We start from the raw sequence: 21,025 nt of genomic DNA, 5'->3' as shown, positions 1-21,025 counted from the left end.
GTTCTTGAACAGTTTAGGTGGTGATGGCTTAAGAGCCAGAAATATTTGGAGATAGGTACGTTGATCTGTGGAAAGAATCGCTTGGGAAAGCAAAGGGATAACACAGACTAGGCAGCCTGATACTGATGTTCTGCAGCCCTCACAGTTTTCACACTTCCTATTTGTGCGGGCGTACCTCCGATGGAGCTTCCAATATGTGGAAATATTCATCTTTGCGTATTGTGGGGCAGATAAATATTAATGTACCAATGCGATATCCCTCCCTGGTATTACTAGGACCAATTTTGTCAATTTTAATGATGTTGTGAATGTGCTTAATAGGAGATTTTTTTAAAAAAATAGATTAAAAATCTGCTTTTAAGAATAGTCTGCAGTGGAACCTGATTGCAGAGTATTAGTCTTCTCTAACAGAGGGGGTAAAAGTCAAGACAAAGCATTTCTACCTTCAAAATGGGAGGTATTAATCCTGTGACAGCGTTGCAGAACGAGACCCGAACTGTCTTAATAACACGTAGAGCTGTCACGTCATGGGTAGCAGTACAGTTACACCATGAAGTTGCTGAGTTCTGGGTTGCTTGAAAGGAATCAGCTTGTCGGAAAATTCCACTTATTAAGAGTAGTATTTGTATAGCTCTTAAGAAAGACTGTATTTTGGATTAATGACCATTTAAATCTAAGTGATGGTGGCAATCGATACAGTTATTTGATTGCAACAGATTACCTTTAACCCTGGGATTTTGAGTAGAGTTGTATTCTGGGAGCATATATCCAATGCTTATAGGACATGGTCACATGTACCAGAGAAGGATATAAAAACCATGAATCCAACTTGCAAAAATATTTTTTTATTTGTACCTAGAAATTGACATACTCTTCATGGCTTGGAGTTGGTAGGATATAGAAATAAATACGGAGAGTTTATAAAGAAGACTGAATCTTACTTTGGTTTGAAACCATAGAAAATTACTTACTTGAAAGCAACGTCTGCTTTTTCTAATATGATTAAGTCAGCTCCTTTAATGATTTTACAAAGGGCTGCAGCTGGGAAGAATGCCTATGGTTGTCTCTTCTCACTGACACAGCATCTGCTGATCTGGATTTCACTGGTGTCTTCATGTGGCGAGAGGACTTCATCCTGTGAAGTTTAATTGAGCTATCTGTCGCTGCCTCTTGCCTGCAGACAATAAAATAGGAATATTTACATCTCAGTTCAGATTGTGGAAGGAAACGAGTCCTCCTCTTTCAAAAAAAAAATTGTCCCTAGAAGCAGGTCTCGGGACTTCGTTTTCCTTCAGCAGTCCTACTTTGAGAGGTAGGCAGGCTCTTCAGAAAGTGTGGGCAATTTTTAATGTTGCAAGTACCGAGTCGGTGCAGGATATCCAGACAGAACTGAAAGGACAGATTCTAATGTCAGCAAAACTGATTTGAAAGAAGTATTGATTCCATGTTGTATTTTATATCCGCAGCAGCCAATGGCAAATGTTGTCAAAATGGAATCAGATGTTTGTAACTTAATACTTAAGAAAAATGATGAGTGCATGTTTTTGACTTTAAGTATTCTCTGTGCTGCCTGGCTTAAGACATAAACTGATGTAAAAATAAATGACTGCCTGCATAATTTATGTAATGTCTTGCTCCCTGATCCTGTTTGTATTGATTTTTCTAAAAGGCTTTTGTGGCCACAGGAACCAATCTGTCTCTCCAGTTTTTTCCGGCCAGCTGGCAGGGGGAGCAGCGACAGACACCGACCCGGGAATATGTTGACTTTGAAAGAGAAGGAGGCAAGGTAAGATGGAAATGGTTGTGACTGAAAGAAATTTTTGTTGTGTTTATGATCTTACTAGTATGGGCCGCATGTATAATGTGAAATTACTAATATTTCTCATCTCTGTGCATGTAGGTAGTCACAGGAGTGTAACTGAAAGTGGGTAGGATAAAAATCCAGTATTGCTTTATTTTAAAGCGTGTTCGTTTCTCTGGAGGGAAACGTGGGCGGTTATGGTGGCTTTTTGTTGTTTTGAAGAACAGAACTTTATTTCTGCTGTCGTGCTATGATAAAGTTTTGGAGGACGATTTAAATTGGGTGTTGAGTCTTTGCTTCTAGAACAGTTCAGAAGGTAGCCTTTGGCCAGTGAATGGTGCAGACTAATGGAAATTTGCAGTGTGAACAGGTTACTTCATTGGCTCTTAGGTTGCCTGTTGGTACAGCAAGCATTCAGCGTGCTGCCTAGTGGAGTGAAGCTTTTTTTCTCTCCTTGGTTTCACCATGAGATAGAGTACAGAAGAAGCATCGCTTTCAGAATTGATTTCTGTTTTTTTTTTTCTTTCTTTTTCCTGAAGTGGTTGTCCCACAGACTGATACCGAAAGCTAGAATTCCCTAATGACAGTGATGGTTACTGTGAAGCTGTATGGCCTTTAAAGTCAGACACCTTGCTTAGTCTCATCAGAATAATGTTACCAGAATCACTTACAGCTGGTTTTGTTTTACAGCAAAAAACATACCTTTAAAAAGCAGATGCTGTCTCTTACCTATGCTACTGCAGCTGCTTTGGGACAGATCCAAAGATCACTGAAGTCAGTAGGAGACTTTCTGCAGACCTCAGGAGGAGGTTTGGAGCAGCACTTAAGGCCCCACAGCCTTTCTGTGTCAGGCTAATTTCTGTGTAATTTTTGACTGTAAAAGTTTTTAATAGACTACAAAATTCTTGCTTTTGCATAAATATTTTTTTACCCACTCTTCTAACAAGTAACAGCTAATGCTACCAAACCTACCAAGCTGGAGGAAATATTTGAATATATTCAGGTTTAATGGCATGTTGGGTCTTTTAAATGCTGCTAGGTGGAAAATAAATATTTCCTATAGTGGGAAAACTTGATTGGAAGAAAAAAAAATTCCTGAGGGCAGATATGGTATTTGGAATTCAAGTTAACGAGGTATTTTGGAAAAAAATAGTTTTCCGTTTAGTCCTCTGAGGCTTGCAGAAGTTTGACAAATTGGGGGAGAAGGAGTGAAGTTGGCTACGCTGGGTACTGACTGCTTTGCTAAGGAAACGGAATTGAATCTGGCTCTTGCTGAAAAATATTGATTCTGGCTCACAATTGAATGAGGAATTTTTCTTGTAATGTGTAAGAAGACTGAAGTCTCTCTTCTTGCCAGTTCAAAACTAATTTTATTTACTCCTATGATTTTTTTTTAACTTTGTTTCCTCTGAATGAATTCTTAAAGTACTGAACTACTTCATCCATTTTCTTGTGTCGCCTTAATCGTGTAAGAAAGAGCATGGTAGATGTGCTGTGTATTAAAATAGAACATGAGCCTCCTTAATGAACGCCACTCCCTGTTTTACGTGTGTTTACAGTAAATTCTAGAGTGCTTCACTAAAATGTTTAGAAGAACTCGTGTGAATGAGGCTAGACAAACTAGTAAATGGCAAGAGTGTTACGCCCTGGCATGAGCAAAACAGACTGACCGTTGTAATCAGACTTCACTGGTGTAAATCACACGTGAGTGCACAGAATCAAACTTGCCTGCAAGTCAGCCACTCCCACGAGTTGAGAGATGAGCAGAATGGGAGGGTGTTGTTTCTTACCGTTATCGTCAGAAACAGTTAAGTGTTTCGTATGAATTGTCCGAGATTTCTGCCCTCTCAAGATTGTTGTCGTTTGGTTTTGTTAAGAATTTCTTTCCTAGGCTTCGGCAGTCTCTTAACGCCATGTGATTTTTTTGCAGCTCCGTGCAGCATTGTTTTATGAGCTTTGATTCTTGAGGCAGCACATAATGTGTGTTTGTTCATCGCTGGATTGAAGCCAGCAAGGCATGTTTTTAATTATATGAATAAAAAAAGGCGGTGGGGGGAGCTGTCAGTTAATTATTATTTTAGGCATTAGTTTGAGATCTAGAATGTAGATAAACTTTACCAACACTAGAATATTTTTATTCGGGAATTCTCCTTCGGTGTTTGGCCAAGCAAATGATAGCCCAAAATAGTTTCTCCGGAGTTGGAAGTATGTCACTGTTGTGCCTAAGTAGCTTTGTACACGGACTGACAAAGCTACCAGTGCAGCATCTGCTGGAATTGCTGCTTAAATGATTGAATTCTAGAAAGGGCAACACCCTGATGAATCCACATGAAAGCTGGGATTCTTTGAATATCTGCTTCATTGGCTTGAAGCTTTTCATTCCGGTATTTCTTAACCTAAGTTTTTTTTACCTGTGTGCTTCATTTGCCTTTTTAATTCGATGCATCTGATGTTTACAACGGGTGAGTAGGCCTCTGGTGGGTACCCTGTCTTCATTAAGTCAAGAATTGGATAGCTAAGCATTCACTTAATGTTTCCACTCATTTTGAACTTGAGCTTAATATTTAATTATTTTTTTTTGAGACAGTTTTAAGATTCTGTGCTGTCTTTGGGTACCCTGTCTTCATTAAGTCAAGAATTGGATAGCTAAGCATTCACTTAATGTTTCCACTCATTTTGAACTTGAGCTTAATATTTAATTTTTTTTTTGAGACAGTTTTAAGATTCTGCGCTGTCTTTGACCTGTAGCAAATTTAATTGTGTATTTGGTCGATTTTTCAGGTTTGTCGTAGCAAAAGAAAAAGTAGTACTAAAAATAGGCCCCTGGATTGTAAAAATAATAAAATGTGGTATTTGACAGTGATTGTGGGGGTGTATGGGTTGAGTTAAATGTGGTTTATGCCTTGTTTCTGGGTATCTAAACTGTACCAAGGTATCCTGGTCCTTTGTGTTGTCAGCTAATATGCTTTTTTTTTTTCTTTTTAAAGAATAAATTAATAGATACTCTTAAGAAATTCAGAGGCAAACGGTGTGATAATGTAATGTATTGCCTGAAATATCACATAATTGAACCCTAGGATGAAATGAAGAGCCTTATTTTCACCTTGGTTCTCTGGTATCACCAGTTACTTAATGAAGTTCTTTAATTTTTACTTCAGTTTTATACTGATACCAGATGAACTTCAGGCTAAACTGTGTGTATATGTGGACTTCAGTGCTTCTTAAAATCTGTTTTTATTGAAAGTTTCCTTGTTCTTTTGACTGCGTGGTCGACTTTGCGTTCTGCATTTTGTGTGCTTTTTTCAGTAAGGTAAAACATCCCGGGTTTTCATTTGTTATTTGAGATATTTATGTAGCTCTGGTCTCTCTTGCCTGAAAGAACATTAGTTCTTGGGTATTCTTTCTAGCTGTTTAAATACCACTCGCTACACTGGGGCGTGTGAAGCTGTTTTACTTCCCCTCCCCTTTATAATGCTCTTCTCCGTCTCGCTTCTAACACAGCCCAGCTTCCTGTCGCTCGCTGCTCGGCGCCTGCTCTGAAACCAGAGCCTTCAGCCCAGGCTGATTTCAGTGCAGTGTGCTGGGAACTCCACAGCCCTCGGGGGAAAGCACATCGGGTGTGATTTTAATTGCAGTGCCTGGTGTGCCACATGTGTGGCGTAGCTAGAAGTTCTACTCGTTAGACCGTTAACTTTGTTCTGGCTGTAGCTAAAGCTAACCGGACTTCGTATAAAAACTCGACTGAAGTGGTAGCCAACAGCACCAGTTTTCCACTTGTGTCCTCTTTTTCTCACTGGAGGTTTGATAGATAGGACTTGTTCCCAAATCAACTTTTTTTCTTTTCTGACGTTGGCAATAAAATTTCTTTGGTTATTGGGGTGTCGTGTATTGGCTGCTCCGTTTTCTGAGCAAATGCCATTTCCAGTCCAGCACAGGATCACAGTGTACCCAGTAGAATTTGCCTGGAAACCGAAGACTTAATTTATGAGAAATATCTGAATGTCAGTGCTAACCTGTATTGAATTGGAAGTTTTACTTTTGTTGGTCCCAGCACTTTGTGAAGAATCCAGATGAGGCATTAAGTCAAACAAGTTGGAATAGCAGCTTTCTTTGATTTCTATAGGTATGCTTATTTTTAAAAAAAAAACAGTAAGAATGTCTGTGCAACTGCAGCTTAACTTTTTTTTCCAGATCAGTGTGAAAGGATGTCAGATGTTGGGGATTTGGGGCGGGGAGAAGTATGCTAGAGATGTAATATTGAAGATCATACTGTGGAGTGGACCATATAGGGCAAACTGTCTCAGCCATGAGATGCATGTGGCCTTATTAAGGCTTGATCTTATTTATCTGTGGTAGTTTAATGCTCCTTCAAATTATTGCGAAGGTCTCGGTTTAAAGCACTTCAGGAGACAGTGCTACAACCTTGAAGAGTTGGGCATCACCTGACAAAAGTTCGTGGAGCTGTTTGTAGTGACGGAGGCATGTGGGCGTGGAAGATAGTTAAACAAAAAACTAGCAAATGTCAACTTTCAGCATTCTTCATGGATTGTCTCTTAATATGAGGACTTTTTGTTTCACAGGAGCTGTCCCGCTCATAAACTTTATCGTTCAGAACAGTTTATTGCTTCCAGATCTGAAGTCAAGCTGAGGTTCATTGCGTAGCTCTGTCCAGTCCTTGGCTGATACATAGTTCCTCAATGCACTGGTGGGTTAGGATTACAATATTTTGGGGTTGGATTTTTATCATGTTCATGTGCTTTTCTCTCCCTTTGTGTTAGCGGAATGATACAGAATTCCTTGTCTAGCTTAGTTTCAGCTGGCTTTGGAAACGTGGAGCAGGGAAGATCTTTCTGATGGCCTGTCCTCCGAGCTGCTGCTTTTCCTGAGCACCCTTAAACAACTATTCATTCTCCTACTTGGGTTTATCTGATGATCCCACAACCCCAAGTCATTATGGTGGTGGGGAGAGATTCTTCTGTGGTCAGTGAAGGCACATCAGCTGCTCAAACACTCTGTGTGCTCGGGCCCTTCGGGGTGCTTCTGCCTGCTTTGGCCAAGGGAAAGTGGTGGTGTCCCAGTGAAGCCCACGTCACTGTTGCTCCTTCCTTTTTTTTTTTTTTTTTTTAAAAAAAAAATCTTTCTCAGGCTTTTTCTGTAAGTTTTAAACAAGAAAGCCAGTGTGCGGTTATTCTGACAGCAGATAAATGGGTTTGGTGGTGTATAGTTTGTACCCAGCCTGGCTAAACAGCTTAATTTTTTCTTGGAAATGCGTGGTGGGAGTCCTGGTGAATGAGAAGAATCCACTGTTCTGGATGGTCCCCTTGATCAGTTTTCATTCAGGATCATCACTATGGTTTGGGTAAAATACGAGTTTTCTATAGATGTTTGTGATCCTATGTTTGTGCTTAAGAGTCTTTCATTTAGCAGAGACTTCTCAGTTTCGGGGGTTTTTTTGTTGGTGTTTGTTTTTTGCCATACGTGTCGTTTATCAGTTTATGCTCTTACACGGTTTTCTTTGCTTTAGAGGAGAGCAAAACATTTCCTTGTTTTGCCAAGGTGCTTTGAGGTCTTACTCACTGTGACGTGCTGTTTCATGGAGGAGAGCTATTTAATTGAAATTCCATTTGAAGCCAGGTAGTCACGGTGTATCTTTGCTTATTCACTTTCCCCTGAAATTGGGAGACGCTTCTGTCCAGTTCATGCGCTGTTAACAGTTAGGAACTTGGATTTAGGGAAGAGAAATCTTTAGAGCTCGTAACTCGTTAGGTACACGCTGTCCTGTGCTGGCAAGCAGCCGCTGGCTGAGGTTTGGACAGTTGTTCCTCAGGAGTGATTTATCGTAGGGTGCCTTTGCCACCATAGTGTGAGTCACACCAGGCATCTCTCATGTGACAAACAGCCACAGCATTTTCCCCGTAATCCTTCCACTCCCCTGCCATGCTCCAAATACTTTTGCTGGTGCACGTAGCCTCGTCCATGTGTTACGGCACGAGGAATGACGATGCTGTTTTGAAACAACGCTACTTGGAGCACAGCTGGGCTGTTTTTGATGCCTACCTGTCATCCTCTGTAGGTCCTAAGTACTTAAGGTCTGCCATCAGTAAACCTGCTTTGGATTAGCTTTTCTTATGCTTTGTAGAAGCCGTTATTCAGTTGTATTTTATGTATTACCTCAAACTTCTTCCAGTGGTCTAAATGCACCCGTTGGAGTTGTGTAGACAAGCCTTCAACTTTACTCACACCATCACCCTCAAGTTTCCCAGAAGAGGAACAAAACGGGAGTTAGTGAGCTCAGTTTTACGTTTGGGAACCAGTTTATGTATTAGGACAGATGAGTGCTGTGGGGATGAAAGCGGTATTTGAGATCTCTGCAGCAGAGATACTGGAAGAAATCTGCTGTTGAATCCTCTGTTTGCCTATCAGTCTCCCCTTAGTAAGCAAAGTTGTTAATATGCTTCTCCTCTTATAAATGAATGACAAAAGTACCAACATTGCTGTTGAGGATGTCTGTTTCTTTGTGGAAATCTCTTAATGCTTCACATTACAAAAATAAAAAAGAAAAATTCAAGACGATGAAACATTTGCTACAAGAAACTGTAATTTTTCTGAAAGTTATTGAAATGTTTCTTTGAGCTTTATTGTCCAAAGCACAAGTAACAAAATTGGCCAATTAACTTGCATAATTGCATATTTGATGTTTAACAAGTTGGCCTGGTGAAATGTTTACTATGACAATAATATGGAAAAAAAATGAAGACTCTTGCACAAGACTGCAGTTCCCAGAAGATGAGTGCTCATGAAAGAATCATTTTTGGGGGGGAGAGCTGATGCTGCAGACGTTCTGTCTAAGCAGAAAGTCTGTATATTTTATGTTAGAGTAATATCTAGACTTGTATATGAGATCCAAATTGTGACTACTTGAGGAGTCTGTACAGAACTTCTGCCTTCTCTCTGTAGGTAAGATAATTTGTGTAGGCACTTGCAGGCAGCAGCTCTATGTTTTGGGACTTCGGGACTTGCAACTTGTTTTATCTGTCCATAAATACGGAGCATAAAACCAGCGGAAGGTGACGGAAGGAGTTGTTAAACCTGGCATGATTTTTACAGTAAGGGTCGTAAAGCTGTTGAAATACACTGATTGAGGACAAAGTGTTGCCTGCCACATGTTTCAAATACTTTCAGATCTGAAATCCAGGGAAGGAAGCAGCTCTGGAACACTTGATGGGGGCTTTTATGTCCTGATGAAGTATCTCTTTACAGCAGTTGAGGAGTAGCCAGTGTTGTTCGACCAAATAAAAATAAGTTGGAAGTGACAAGTAGAAATTTTTTCCTTCTATTCAGCAAGTGTATTCCTTTTTAAAAAAGGGAAAAGCTTACATTCTTCAGCGGAGGCAATACTGGACTTGGCTTTTTCTTTTTGGAAAATTATTATAAGCCTAAAGAATGCTTAAGAATGGGAAGACTAAGGCAGGAAGGCATCTAGACAAAGCAAAACAGCTACAGTAGTGTATTTTTTCTCATGCTACTCAAGAGTGTCTGGGGACTTCTTTACAAAGCTTGCGTGCTTCTCTGATTTTGTTTTTTTTCTTAACATATATATATATATGGATCATACAGTGTTGGTTTTGTCCTTTCCTGGTCTTGTGCTCAGAGAATTTTTACTGTGTTTTGGCTACCCAAAGCTATATTTACATTATGCACTATCTTTATAACTCTGATTTATTTTTTTTCCAGGATTTTGCTGTTTGGAGAACTTAGTATTAAACATGTATTTGAACGTGCTAATTACTCTGTTAAAGAAAATTCTAAGCCATTGCTAATGATGTTTCTCTGCTGAAAGGTGATAGTTTTCTACAGATGATGCTGTGAGATTTCGTCAGAAGATGAAATCTACATAGGTGTTATGGTATACAAAAGACAAAAAATTACTAACTTGCGTTATTTTAAGGCTTCGTGCAGCGCTACTTGTGGAATAAATGTGCCTTCAGTTTTTCCAGACTTGAATCCTGCTTAATGGGTGAGGCTGTCAAAGTGCTCGGGAATGTAGTGAAGCCAGAGGGCAGAAGAGGCAAATGTTCTTGGCCCTCTCTTGTTTGGGTTACGTTCTGGATGGCTTTATTAGTTGCTTGCCCATGTTGTCAAAAATCAGGTATCTTCTAGCTGAGTATACTTGCATTACATGTTTCAAATTTTCATTTGGAAAACACAGGTTTAATAGGGTATTAATTTGCACACAGGTGTAGCATGGTATGTAAATTGTGTGTTTTAGATAAACCCTTCTCTCTCACCCTCTGATGGAGTTTCCAGTTTTAAGTAGTTCTTGCTGTGCTGCTTTCTGAAAGCTTGAGAAGAGCCAATTTCCCAACCAGTTTTGAAATTTCCATCTGGAAAATCTATTCTGTCAGTGTGGCAGAAAACTCTGTGTGTGTCCCTCTTAGTTAACTGGTGGTGTGAGCCTAAGCCTTTTGTCAGTTATCTGCGAGCCCACTTAGAGCAGCAGTCTCCTAGCAGTATTTTGCTGCAAAAACATGATTCTGTTTAAATGTTGCAAGAAATATTGGGTCTTTCTTTATGTGTGCTGATTTGGGAGAGGAGATTTAAAATCCAACTCTTTTCCATGTAGAATCTAGTGGTAAAGATGTACTGATAAAAGACACTGCAAAGTTTCACAGGGGGAAAAACCCAGCGTGTATTTGCCTTTCGGATTATCCTTGTATTCTGCGTATTGCTTTTTTTTTGGTTGATTTTCAGTTCCAGCTGTGTGGTTGGTTTTGTCTTTTTGAAAGCAAATGGAGTGAGTCTGAGCATGAGACGCATTTCATGTTGGGAGGTATTGGACTTTCTAAACATGAAGCCACATAGTTTTTACTTTGTATTGGTTTGGGATTTTTTGGTGGGTTTGGTCAAGTGTAGTGTATCTTTCCTTCTTAGTCCAGAAAATGCAGTATTTTGGAACTTAAGCTAATACTTAAAGTTGAGTCTTGAGTCGCCTTTGGCACCAGCATGTAACATACAGGTCTGTATACATTTCCGCAGAAGGAGGGAGATGCGTGCTAAGAGTCTAAAATTTAGATTAAATAAAAAAAATAATTTATATTCTTCTGACTCCTGAGTGTGGCAGGTACAGTGTTTTGGTACAGATCAGACTAAATTAAATCATTTCTGAGAAATGAAATCATAGCTGCAACTTTATTGATCTCAAGCAGAAGCAGAATGAACCGGGGATATTGCTGTAGAGGGGGCAAAATACAGGGGTTTAAAAATTTTAACAATTTAAACTGCTTATATGCAACAAATCCCTGCAAATAATAGTTAAAAGTGGTTAGTCCTGTGCTCAGCTGGTTTTACTTGTTGCTATTAAAATTCTAGTTACAGGCTATTAGCAATTTGTGGGATTTTTTGTGTTTCAGCAACTTTTCTTCAAGATATTTTGTTTTTCCGAGTTGATGAGTTTGTATTTCCATTGCTTTTTGTAATCTTAAAATATTATGGTACAAAAGACTGCATTTAGAACTTTTATTGTTATTTTTTTCCCCCTATGCATAACAGTCTGGATTGAAACTCTTAGCTAGCATACTGTTTTGTTAGTATTTCTGGTTTTGCTTGAGGAATCAGCCTTTGTCATAGCTGATGAAATAGAGTAGCCCCATTTAATTTTGAATATTAAACTTTTCTTTCCAGAAATTCTGCTTGTATTCTGTAAGAACTAATGCTTTGGGTGGTTGGTTTTTGATCTGTTTGTGTGTGTGTTGTGCTGTATTCCCCTGGAATGCCACAGGTGGGTTGTCCATGTACAGCTGTTCAGGAGGGGCTCCTGTATCACTTCCTTTGGGTTTTTACAGAGTAATGTAAGGTTTGAATTTTAACAAAATCTCATTTTTGTATAGTGGAAGCTGTTCCAAGATGTAGCTTTCACCACAACTTAGAAAGCATTTCCTTTTTGGGCTCGCAGGGAGAATAGTGATATGCTTTAAGACACAAGACAGAAGGATTGATACAAATTTGGTGGATTTTTGAGCTCTTAGGATTTGTAGTGATGTGTCTGTTGTTCTAAGATACAAAACACAGTTTCACTCCTAGTGACTTTCTAAGTGGGATTATTTTCAGCTGCCTCTATTTACTATTTAATTCCCAAGTGAAACTATGTTACAAGGGTCTTATTTCAGAACTGAATTCAGCAGTCTGATAAAGGCTGTAAACTCTCTCCATGACTGGGTTGTTTTTCATTAGTTTCTTTTAAAATACGAGTAATGAATATCCAAAAGTGTGGCATGAAGCCTCGTGTGGAGTTGTCGGCTTCTGCTAACTTCAGTTGTTCTTACACCAGTGAAAGTACTGTTCTGTTTTGTTCCCCAAGTAATTGAGGATTTTAGAGTTCTGTTGCAAGGTTTTAGAAAGGCTTTTTGTATGTGTGTGTTTCATGGATTGTGTTCTCTCTGATGCTCTGCTCCCTTTTTGAAACCCAGGCTAGCGACCCTTCTCTGATTATTGCTGGGAAAGTGAGTCTTGATATTTGGTGTTCGGAGTCTGACTCAACTTCACGTTTCAGGACCATCACGCCAGATCTGTGTGGCAAGACCATTGCATTTGATTTATGAAAATGTGTATACACTCCTTTGAGATCTCTTTTGGAGGAAACAGATGAATACGTAACTTCCCACGTGAACATTTTGACTAGGTAGTCTCCTTTTACTCAGCAGTGCGTACAGACCACGTTAAGAGAAGCTGAAACGATCCGTTTAGCCTTAACCAATTTAACAGCTTCCTCGGAGTAAATGTTTACAGCTATTTCTTTCTTAATGGTCAGCGAAGTCACTGGGGAAGCTGCTGTTTAAATATTTAAAAGTGGGGCATGATTCAGGGGGGCAGGTGGGATCAAAACCGGGACGTACAGCCAAGGGAAGAGGCGGCTTGAGCGGGCAGATGTGTGCGGGCTGAGTCAGAACGGAGCCTCTTCTGAAAGATGCCTTGAGCTGCGGCGTGCTGGGACCGTGAAATCGGGACCACTGGGGACTGGTGTTTCCTGGGCGGATGAAGCTGGTCGCGGTGGCTGTTGTGAGCGTGCTGATTCATTAGTCAGTGGGTGGTGAGAACCATGTGCACTCTCCAGGGGAGGAGGTGGCTCGGTTGCTTTAGGGAGAGGGAACATTTTCTGTAACTGCAGGATGTGTGGATGGAGCGTGCAGATAGCGTATCTGTAGCGCATCAGCTAAATACCCCGGTGTTGCGAGATAAGGATTTACTAGAGGACTAAAATAGGATGTGAAACTGTGGGTTTGTATCCTGTGCTCAAGTAAAGCAGCTTTTTTTGAAGTCATTGAGAATTGTCCTCTGCTTCGCTATGTTCAAAACAGGTTTGGTTTTTAAAATACTGACTCGTGGTGTTGCAGGAGCCACGTCCCTGCCTGTTTTTAACAGCAAAGCTACCTCCCAGTTAGTTGGAGTTGGAAGAGAGGATTGCTGATTTAAATGCAGATGAAAAGAAATAACAGATGGGTTGAAAGACTACAAAAGAGAAGGTGAGATACGCTGTGTATTGAAGGTGTGGCACATTGGTCTTTGAGATCAAGCCAGCTGGTAGATGGAGAAAGTGCAAATGCAACTCTACAACTTAAAGCCTAACGTGTTCATGCAGCACCATCTCAAATTTACGTGTGTTTATGGTGCTGTTCATCCTCCATACAGGTAATCTGCAAGGAGACAAGTATTTATTTTTGCTGGTTGTTCAGTCAGTGAATTTGTTCTAATGCTAAAAGCCTGTTTCCAATGCAAATCTACTTTTCTCATTTAAAAAAATTGTAATGCTACTTTGGTTTGTAGCAGGAGTTTGAAAGGTAAGATGTAGTTTCAGGTGAAATGAAAGTTTTGTATAACAGACACCTGAGCAAAAATTTAGCTGGTCCAAGCTAGTAAAAATTGCAGATTGTGGTATCTGACAGTTTACCTGGGTCTCAGAATTCAACAAGCTGTCTAGCTCTGGCTGTGCCAGCATGGAAAATGAGGGTGTGAAATGAGGGACAGCTTACTCTCTTCCAGCATGTGTTTAATAGTGCCTAACTCTGTTACACAACCACTGACAATGTCAGAAAAGCCGTATCTTGTTTGGTTTCTAGGATGGACTATACACTGAAAGGAGACGGCTATATAATAGATCTTTTCCTCTTGTATGTCCCTCCATAATGGTGTTTCTTTAGGTAGCATTAAATTTGTCCACTGTGTTATTTAAATGCAGCTAATCTAGGGTTAGGTTACAACACCTTGGGTGAATTATTCTAGCAAAGACATTCTTTGATCTGCTGCCTATCAAATTGTATAGCTCAGTAATAGTAACGGCAGGAAGCTTGTATAAATGTAGCTGTTGCCTTTGCTCTTAGTGCGACTGTCTTAAGGCAACTTTTCGGAACGGAGATTCTGAAAGTTCTCTTCTAAGACAACTTTGTGCTGCGTTTTGAGGTGCTGTAACAGATCACGTGCTCATAGACAAGAGCGCTAATTTATTAATAATTCTGTTAAATTGAAAGGAAACCAGCATGGCTTTATCTCAAAAGAAGGAAATGTGTGGTTAAACAGTTTTGGCTACAGTCTTAGATGGTTTTCATTCTCCAGAAAGAGGGGAGGGAGGAGTAAAAGACTCTAAATTCCTTTTTCTAAAATAGAGGAAAGAGCACCAGTATGCTTTACTGTGTGTTTTAATGAGGGAGAAGTTCCTGTGTAAGCACACGTGGTTTCAATATTGAATTATACTAAATTTGAATGATTACGTAGTAATTTCAAAACTCGGGTATCTGGCCAAAGAATTCACCCTTTCAGAGGTGAGAAGTGCTTCTTATCTGAATTTTGAAGCCCTGCCGAATCCAGTGGTGTAAGTCTTTAAGGGCTCTGATTCAGGAGCACAAGGGCCGAGCGCTTTATCTCCAAAGGTCAGGCTGCGTGCCAGCGGTTCGCGCTGCTGTATCAGCAGCTCGGCTCGTGGTCAGGGTGCTCGGGGCAGATAGCAGGCATCAGTAATCACATCGGCTCTGTCAACTCGTTTCCCTTTCCCCCTTGTACTTCTGGAGACTCGCAGAATTTCCAGCACTCCTCAGGCTCCCGGGTGACGCTGAGGCATTGGGTTTGAGGTCCAGAGCCCTCGGTGGCGGTGACTGAGCTCCCCCGCTTGCCCCGAGCTGCGGCGTCCGCACGTGATGCAGCCGCAGTGACCAAGGGAATCCGACAGCTGCTGCAGTGAGGCAGGTACTGCGAGTTTAATATTTCTTTTCGAAGTAACCGACAGAGAATACCCTCCTTCTGGACAACCTGAAAAGCTAGATATGTCATTGGTGAGAAGTCCTATGTAAGTCTTCTTCCAGAAGGATAGGAGAGGCTGGGTGAAAAGTAAACCCTGAGTGAAGATCAGGAAAGAAGCTTGTTTGCTTCTGCAAAAAGTAGCTAGCACTGGAGCACAGACTCCTTTGTCTTTACAGACCCCTAGTTAAGTTCACACCACTTTTTTTTCCGCTTTTGAATTACTCTGCATTCTTAGGGTGACTTTCAATTCTAATAGCCTCTTTAACTGTGTTTAACGTCTAAACTAATTAAACACATCTATTAAATTCCTGGCACATACTTCATTTATTTCTTGTGAGATGAATAGTGAAGACTGTGCTGAAAGGGAGCAAGGTTGTATTTCGTGTGCTTGAAATGATTAAACTCGAAATGAGGGCTGTGGGAGGTGGTTTCCTGGTAGCCCGCGTCTTCCTCGCGCTGGTTCTGACACCTCTGCTGGCAGAGGCTGTTGGCCGGTAGAGCTGCGCCCTGCATAGCGCGCTGTCATCACGGAAGACATAGGTGTGATGACTTGCCTAGCTAGTCTGTGAATAGCAGGACAGAAAACCAGTCTGTGCTCTTCTTGGAGCACAGGGTTGCGTTAGGAACATGGCTTCTGGAGCCCCTGCATAAGAGAGCCGATAGGAAGGAGAGAGGTTTGAGCTAACCTGTATTTCTCCATTACTGAGCCACTGCGTATCGTGCTAGTTCGAACTTCTAGAGTACATAACTTCATACTGAAGGGTGGTAAGTTGTAAAACTCAAGCTCTGAGATCAAATGGGTATTTTCTTTGCCAAATGACTACTTGTTTGCCACTTGGTTTTGTGCTATTTGTTCCCTTTCTTCCACTCGTGGCTTGTCTTTCTTGCGGTACAGTGCTTAATTTTACCAGGACAGGCTTTGCACTAAGGAAGGTTTAAGTTCCTCTTGTCCCCCCTGTTCTCCGAGCCTTTTCTTTTTCTGCTTCAGTGACCTTAGCTGGTAAGTGTGGAACTGAGCAGGGTGCTTTGAAACATGCTGTAGTGCTAAACATCAGTTACACTTTGATGGGGGTTTGCCAGAGGATGAATTTAGAACTATTAGAGGAGGCACAGTGTGAAAATTCCCCTGCCTAGCTGGGCCACTCCTGGAGAGTGAAAAGACTCAACAGGATTTGGGATGTCTAGGCAGGCTTTAAATCTGGAGAGGGCGCAGACCTGCAAGCACAGTTTGCCTCCCTGGCCATTCAGCATAGAAAAAAACCTGTTCTGTGAGGGGTTCTGACTTGCCAAGGAAGCTGAAATAACTACTGAAGATAGATGATTTTTTTTTTTTTTTTTTTACCTTTACAATTTAGGTAATTTTACCTTTTTTTTTTTTAGGCTGATGTCATTAAATATATGGTGTCAAACCCATTTAGTGTTGTATTTGCTTCTTTTTAAATTTCCTGTGTGGAGATTAATCTCTGGAAGTACTTTTGCTTTAAATCACTGTATCATCTACCATTATCTAGATGTAGGCCCTTCAGCTCATGCATTATTCCTTGCTGCAGCTCAAGGCGCTCTGCGTGTTGATGCTGTAGACGGGGTTTGATCATCTGGTGTTGCTTCTCTTGAAAAGCCTTTCACAGGTGCTAGTACAGACACAGGAAGACTTTCTTATTTTTAGCAAGATGTGTATTTATAGTGTATTTTACTAAACTCTGACTAGTTTGTAAATTTGAGGAGGACTGAAGCCAGTGCTTGTTCTTTGTATTGGGGGTAGAATAGAGCAAGGAAAGCATGTATTCATTTAACCATTTAAATGTGCTGTAAAGGACCCTCCGTGTCTGGCAGCATGCCACTGTCTTTGTGATAACGGAGGTAAGCTGACAAGAAAAAGAGTTACTTTAACTGAAAGCAGTAAGAGAATTCTAACCAAATCCTGGTGCACGCCAGTTTATAAAATGAGAACACAGCTTAAATTTATTCCATCCAGTACAGTAGGCAAAAGTTACAGCACTCGCTTGATTAAAGTGAGTTCTCAGAAAGGAGGTAGGAGAAGCTGTGAAGTGGTGTCTCAAGTTACCAACTGGTTTGGATGTTCTTCTAAGAATACATATAGAAGCTTCCTGCGTCAGGATTTTCGTTGTGCAGGCGTGTGTGTAAATGCTTTCAAATCCAATAGTGTGTGTGTTTTGCTTTTATTTCAGGTGTACTTGAAGGCACCTATGATTCTCAATGGTGTCTGTGTCATCTGGAAAGGCTGGATAGATCTGCAGAGACTGGATGGTATGGGCTGCCTGGAATTTGATGAAGAGAGAGCGCAGGTAAGACAGCCTGCCCCTGGCTTCTCTGCCCCAGATCTTTGTTTGTCCTGCTGGAAAGAAACAGGCAGTCAAGTACTGATCACACGCTCCGATCTGCTTATTTCCGTCCTTCACTTGGAACACAAATTCCAAAGAAAACTTACAGGTATAGAAGTTCAGAAATATGTGATTATAGCTCAACTAGTGTTTTAATTAGATCAAAAATATTTGGGGCAGGAATCGCCTGTAGTTTGCTACTTTGTGGGTGATTTAGCACTGTCACTATGCTCCAGAGTAGTATTTGAAAAGCTGTGTCTGTAACTTGCAAAAGATTGACTGGCCAGTTTCTTCTAGCTGTTTGCTTTAGGGTAGGGTGAATAGGGCGTCTTCATTTGTTCTGTAACAGTGCTAAGCTCTCTGCTCCATTAAGGTATGGCAGCTTTTGAGAACTTACTTCCTATTTACCTACTTCCTACCACTGGAGTGACTGCCTAGCAGCTGAGTCTTTGGACACTCACGAGAACAAAGTAAACGCAGAGGAAATGACTTTTTAAGTGCACATCACATATATAAAGTTCACTTACACAGCTGTGGGGTTTCTTAATTTAGTCAGACTTGAGACAGATCTTTATTTTTAAGAGGTAAGTCAGTAGCAGAGCTACTTAACTGAGAGTAAAAGCTGCTGCCCCAGCTTTGTGTGGGCTTCCACAGGGATCGCCTGTCTGCAGTGGACAGTAAATTGTATGCGGTAACATCAGTTACTAGAGTTAGGACTTAAAATCTATATTTTGTGGCGAACTCAGCAGTTCATTTCTATAGTTTGATAATTTAGAAATGGTGAAACTATATGAAGTCACGCTCCAAAGCGCTTCTGAGTACAAGGGTTTGTTAAGCATGCAGAGAGAAGAAGGGTGAGCAGTTTTCTGCAGCCTTTTATTCCACGCCCAAGTTCTCTATTGGTACTCCAGCAAATGGTTTTTAATTTACTCTGTACCTGGATATACCCATTTTCTCCTAACTTCTCTTTGAAGCCAACTTTCCCCCAAGATCATCATGACTTCCCCTAATTGTTCAGGAAACCTGAGCAATTCCCTTTAAACCACTCTTCAGTGTCTCCTAAACGGTAGCTCTGTCTTCTTTGTCTTGGCAGCATAACAAAATCAGAGCTTTCTCTGTCTCCTTCCTTTTGTTGCTTTAAACTCAAGAGACCCAAAGCAACCCACTCGTGAACAACTGAACTGCTTTGTGGGACACTGGTGGTTCCCTTTGTCTTTCTTGCACCTCGTGTATGTCATGCGTATGGGTGATTTTTGCAAAAACTTAATTTTCACACAAACTGTCTTTCCAGATTACCTTTTCTGTGCCTTTGTGCCCTCTAGGGGATTGCTTCTGGCAGTTGTGTGCTGGAGCTGATTTTTAAATAAGGATGCATCTTCTATTTCCACTGTGAGTGCCTCGTTCTCGGCCCTCGCTTCCTTAGGGTTTCCCTTTTAGTGATTCTGCGGCCACAGTTGGTCGCTATGTAACAAAAAGGAACCCTTTAATTCCACCTGGAGACCAAGGGCACTCCTCTATTCCAGGCACGTGGAACTGGAGTGATTAGTTTGTTTCCGTTCAAGAGCTGGAAGTATTTATATCAAATTTTATATGGAAATGTGTATAGTTGCGAGCTTTGTGGTGCTTTGCCTCTCTGCTGTTCTGCGGGTAGTCCTGCCACCTTTTATTAATCCACGAGAAAGGCCACGGAGCGAAGGTTTTCCTTGGGCGCTGCTGTTGGTTGTGGCGTTCCCTTCTTCCGAAGGCAGGTGTGGGCATGCTGAGCTGGCAAGGTTCCTGCTGCAGTGGTAGGTGTGCTCCTTGGAAAGGGAGAACCTGCTGTGGGCTCCCTTGATGGGAAGGCCTTCGGTCTGTAATGGCTCACACAGAGACGCCCGAGGACCTGGTGAGATAAATCCCAAGGTTCTCCATCTGTGACTGTTAAGTTTGGTACGTGACGCTAAGTCACACGGCTCCTGAACTGAGAGGAGCCCGATTTGAACCTGAGCTCAGAGGGATATACTGTCACTCAGTTCCAAAATTGGGTAGTTCCTGAAAAAAGTGCGTGCCCTTCCAAATACGGAGAGCGGTCAGGAGGCCCGTGTGTTCAGTTTTCCCCTTTATAATTGCCCGATAAATGTTTTTGCGTGCTCTTGAATAATTTAGTTTCCCGATGTGTATACGCTGTCTTAACTACGCTTAAGAACTCCTTTTTGTTGTCTTCAGAAAGTGTTTGTGCACTGAGCATGTGATGTTTTTTTTTTTTAATTTTTTTTTTTTTTTGGTGAGAGGATGTGTGTGTGCTCTCAGGCATCACTGCTTTGAGTTTTGAGTGCTGAGGGTGCTGAGCTGGAGGTATCACACAGCATGGACCTGCGGAGACACCTTTGCACTCAATTGGGGGCACGTCATTTGTTTTCAGTCTGTGCTTCTTCCCCATTACCTGGAGGTCACTGGTCATCTTTTCTGCTACAGTAGCAGCACCTAAGAGTCCCCAGATACAGAGAGGTTGCTGCACCCTTGCCAAAACATTTACAATACTGACAAATGCAATCTTTTACATTCTCCATTTCCTTTTTCCTGTATCTGTTGTCGCGCTTCCTTTTTTTAAAACTGTTTTAATACTGTGTGTGGCAGTTGACCTAACTGCTGATTTTGATCCCAAAATAACCCTTGGGTTCAAGTGCCTCGAACTGTGGGGTTAGTGCCCGGGGTACCCACGGCCTCCAGTAGTAATTTGGCATTCATCCACACCCACCCCGTACACACCCCTTACTCCTGTTTTATGGAAGGTTTACCTTGTACAAACGTGGTGCTATTGCATTTTCCTGACGCTTGCCGCTTCTTACTAATTACCAGGATTTGGTAAATTTTTCCTTCGCTGCCACACTTGGGAAATTATACTACACTTCACCGGGTTGCAGAGTATTTTAGGAAGAACAGCCACATGCAGAACAATACAGTAATTGTGACTTTTAAGGCAGTGTTCTTTCTGTGTAATTCACTAGTCTTACTACCAAGTGGGCTTATTACTCTTTGTTCCTGGAGACCCTGATTCGGCTGCTCGTTCAGACTCTCACTCATGGCTCCACTACGTGCCTGAATATCTTCCCCAACTGGGGCTGAAATTTCCCTGGGTTTTGTACTTACCTCAAGTATCATTAAAAGCCTGTTTCTGTCTTCAGCACTTTTGTATCTCCTCTGCAATAGAGCTTTTTTTTTTTTTTTGTACTTCCAGATTGGGGGCTTTGTTTTGTCCTATTCTTGTGTTGATATGGCTTGTCTTTTTCGCATTCTTCTTTTTCTTAGTAGATTTATTTAATTAGTGTTTTTATTGATTAAAACTAAGATGGATAAATGATTGAGTCTGGTACAGTCAGATCCGCTACGCTGTAATTGCTAGATTTGAGTGACATTTGAAAAAAAAGTTTAAATTCTTGTTGTACGAGATCCTGAGATGTTTGTTCATTTCTGTTATAACAGAAGTAGAGCAAAATTTTTTTTATTAGTAAAGGAACGTTCCAGTCCTTTTTTTTTTTTTTCTCCTACCTTTTTTCAGATGTAAGTAAATCAGTGTTTCAGCTGTCAGCATATGTTCATTCTGGATGTCGACATA

General features: G+C 41.1%; 1 protein-coding gene across 1 annotated transcript in view; it reads left to right on the top strand.

The window, feature by feature from the left end:
- Window positions 1-1,669: 1,669 nt before the first annotated feature.
- Window positions 1,670-21,025, top strand: part of CBFB (core-binding factor, beta subunit) — a gene marked incomplete at its 5' end in the record, with an annotated part of 32,777 nt that continues 13,421 nt past the window's right edge. The window contains 2 exons of the mRNA XM_009869097.1: window positions 1,670-1,786; window positions 17,278-17,394. Of these exons, the coding sequence (XP_009867399.1) occupies window positions 1,670-1,786; window positions 17,278-17,394 (234 nt within the window). The remainder of the gene's footprint in view (window positions 1,787-17,277; window positions 17,395-21,025) is intronic.

Source organism: Apaloderma vittatum, unplaced genomic scaffold (assembly GCF_000703405.1).
Source record: "Apaloderma vittatum isolate BGI_N311 unplaced genomic scaffold, ASM70340v1 scaffold4965, whole genome shotgun sequence".
Lineage (NCBI taxonomy): Eukaryota > Metazoa > Chordata > Aves > Trogoniformes > Trogonidae > Apaloderma > Apaloderma vittatum.
The sequence above is the reverse complement of the archived record's forward strand: the minus strand, read 5'-3'. Positions and strand labels throughout refer to the sequence as shown.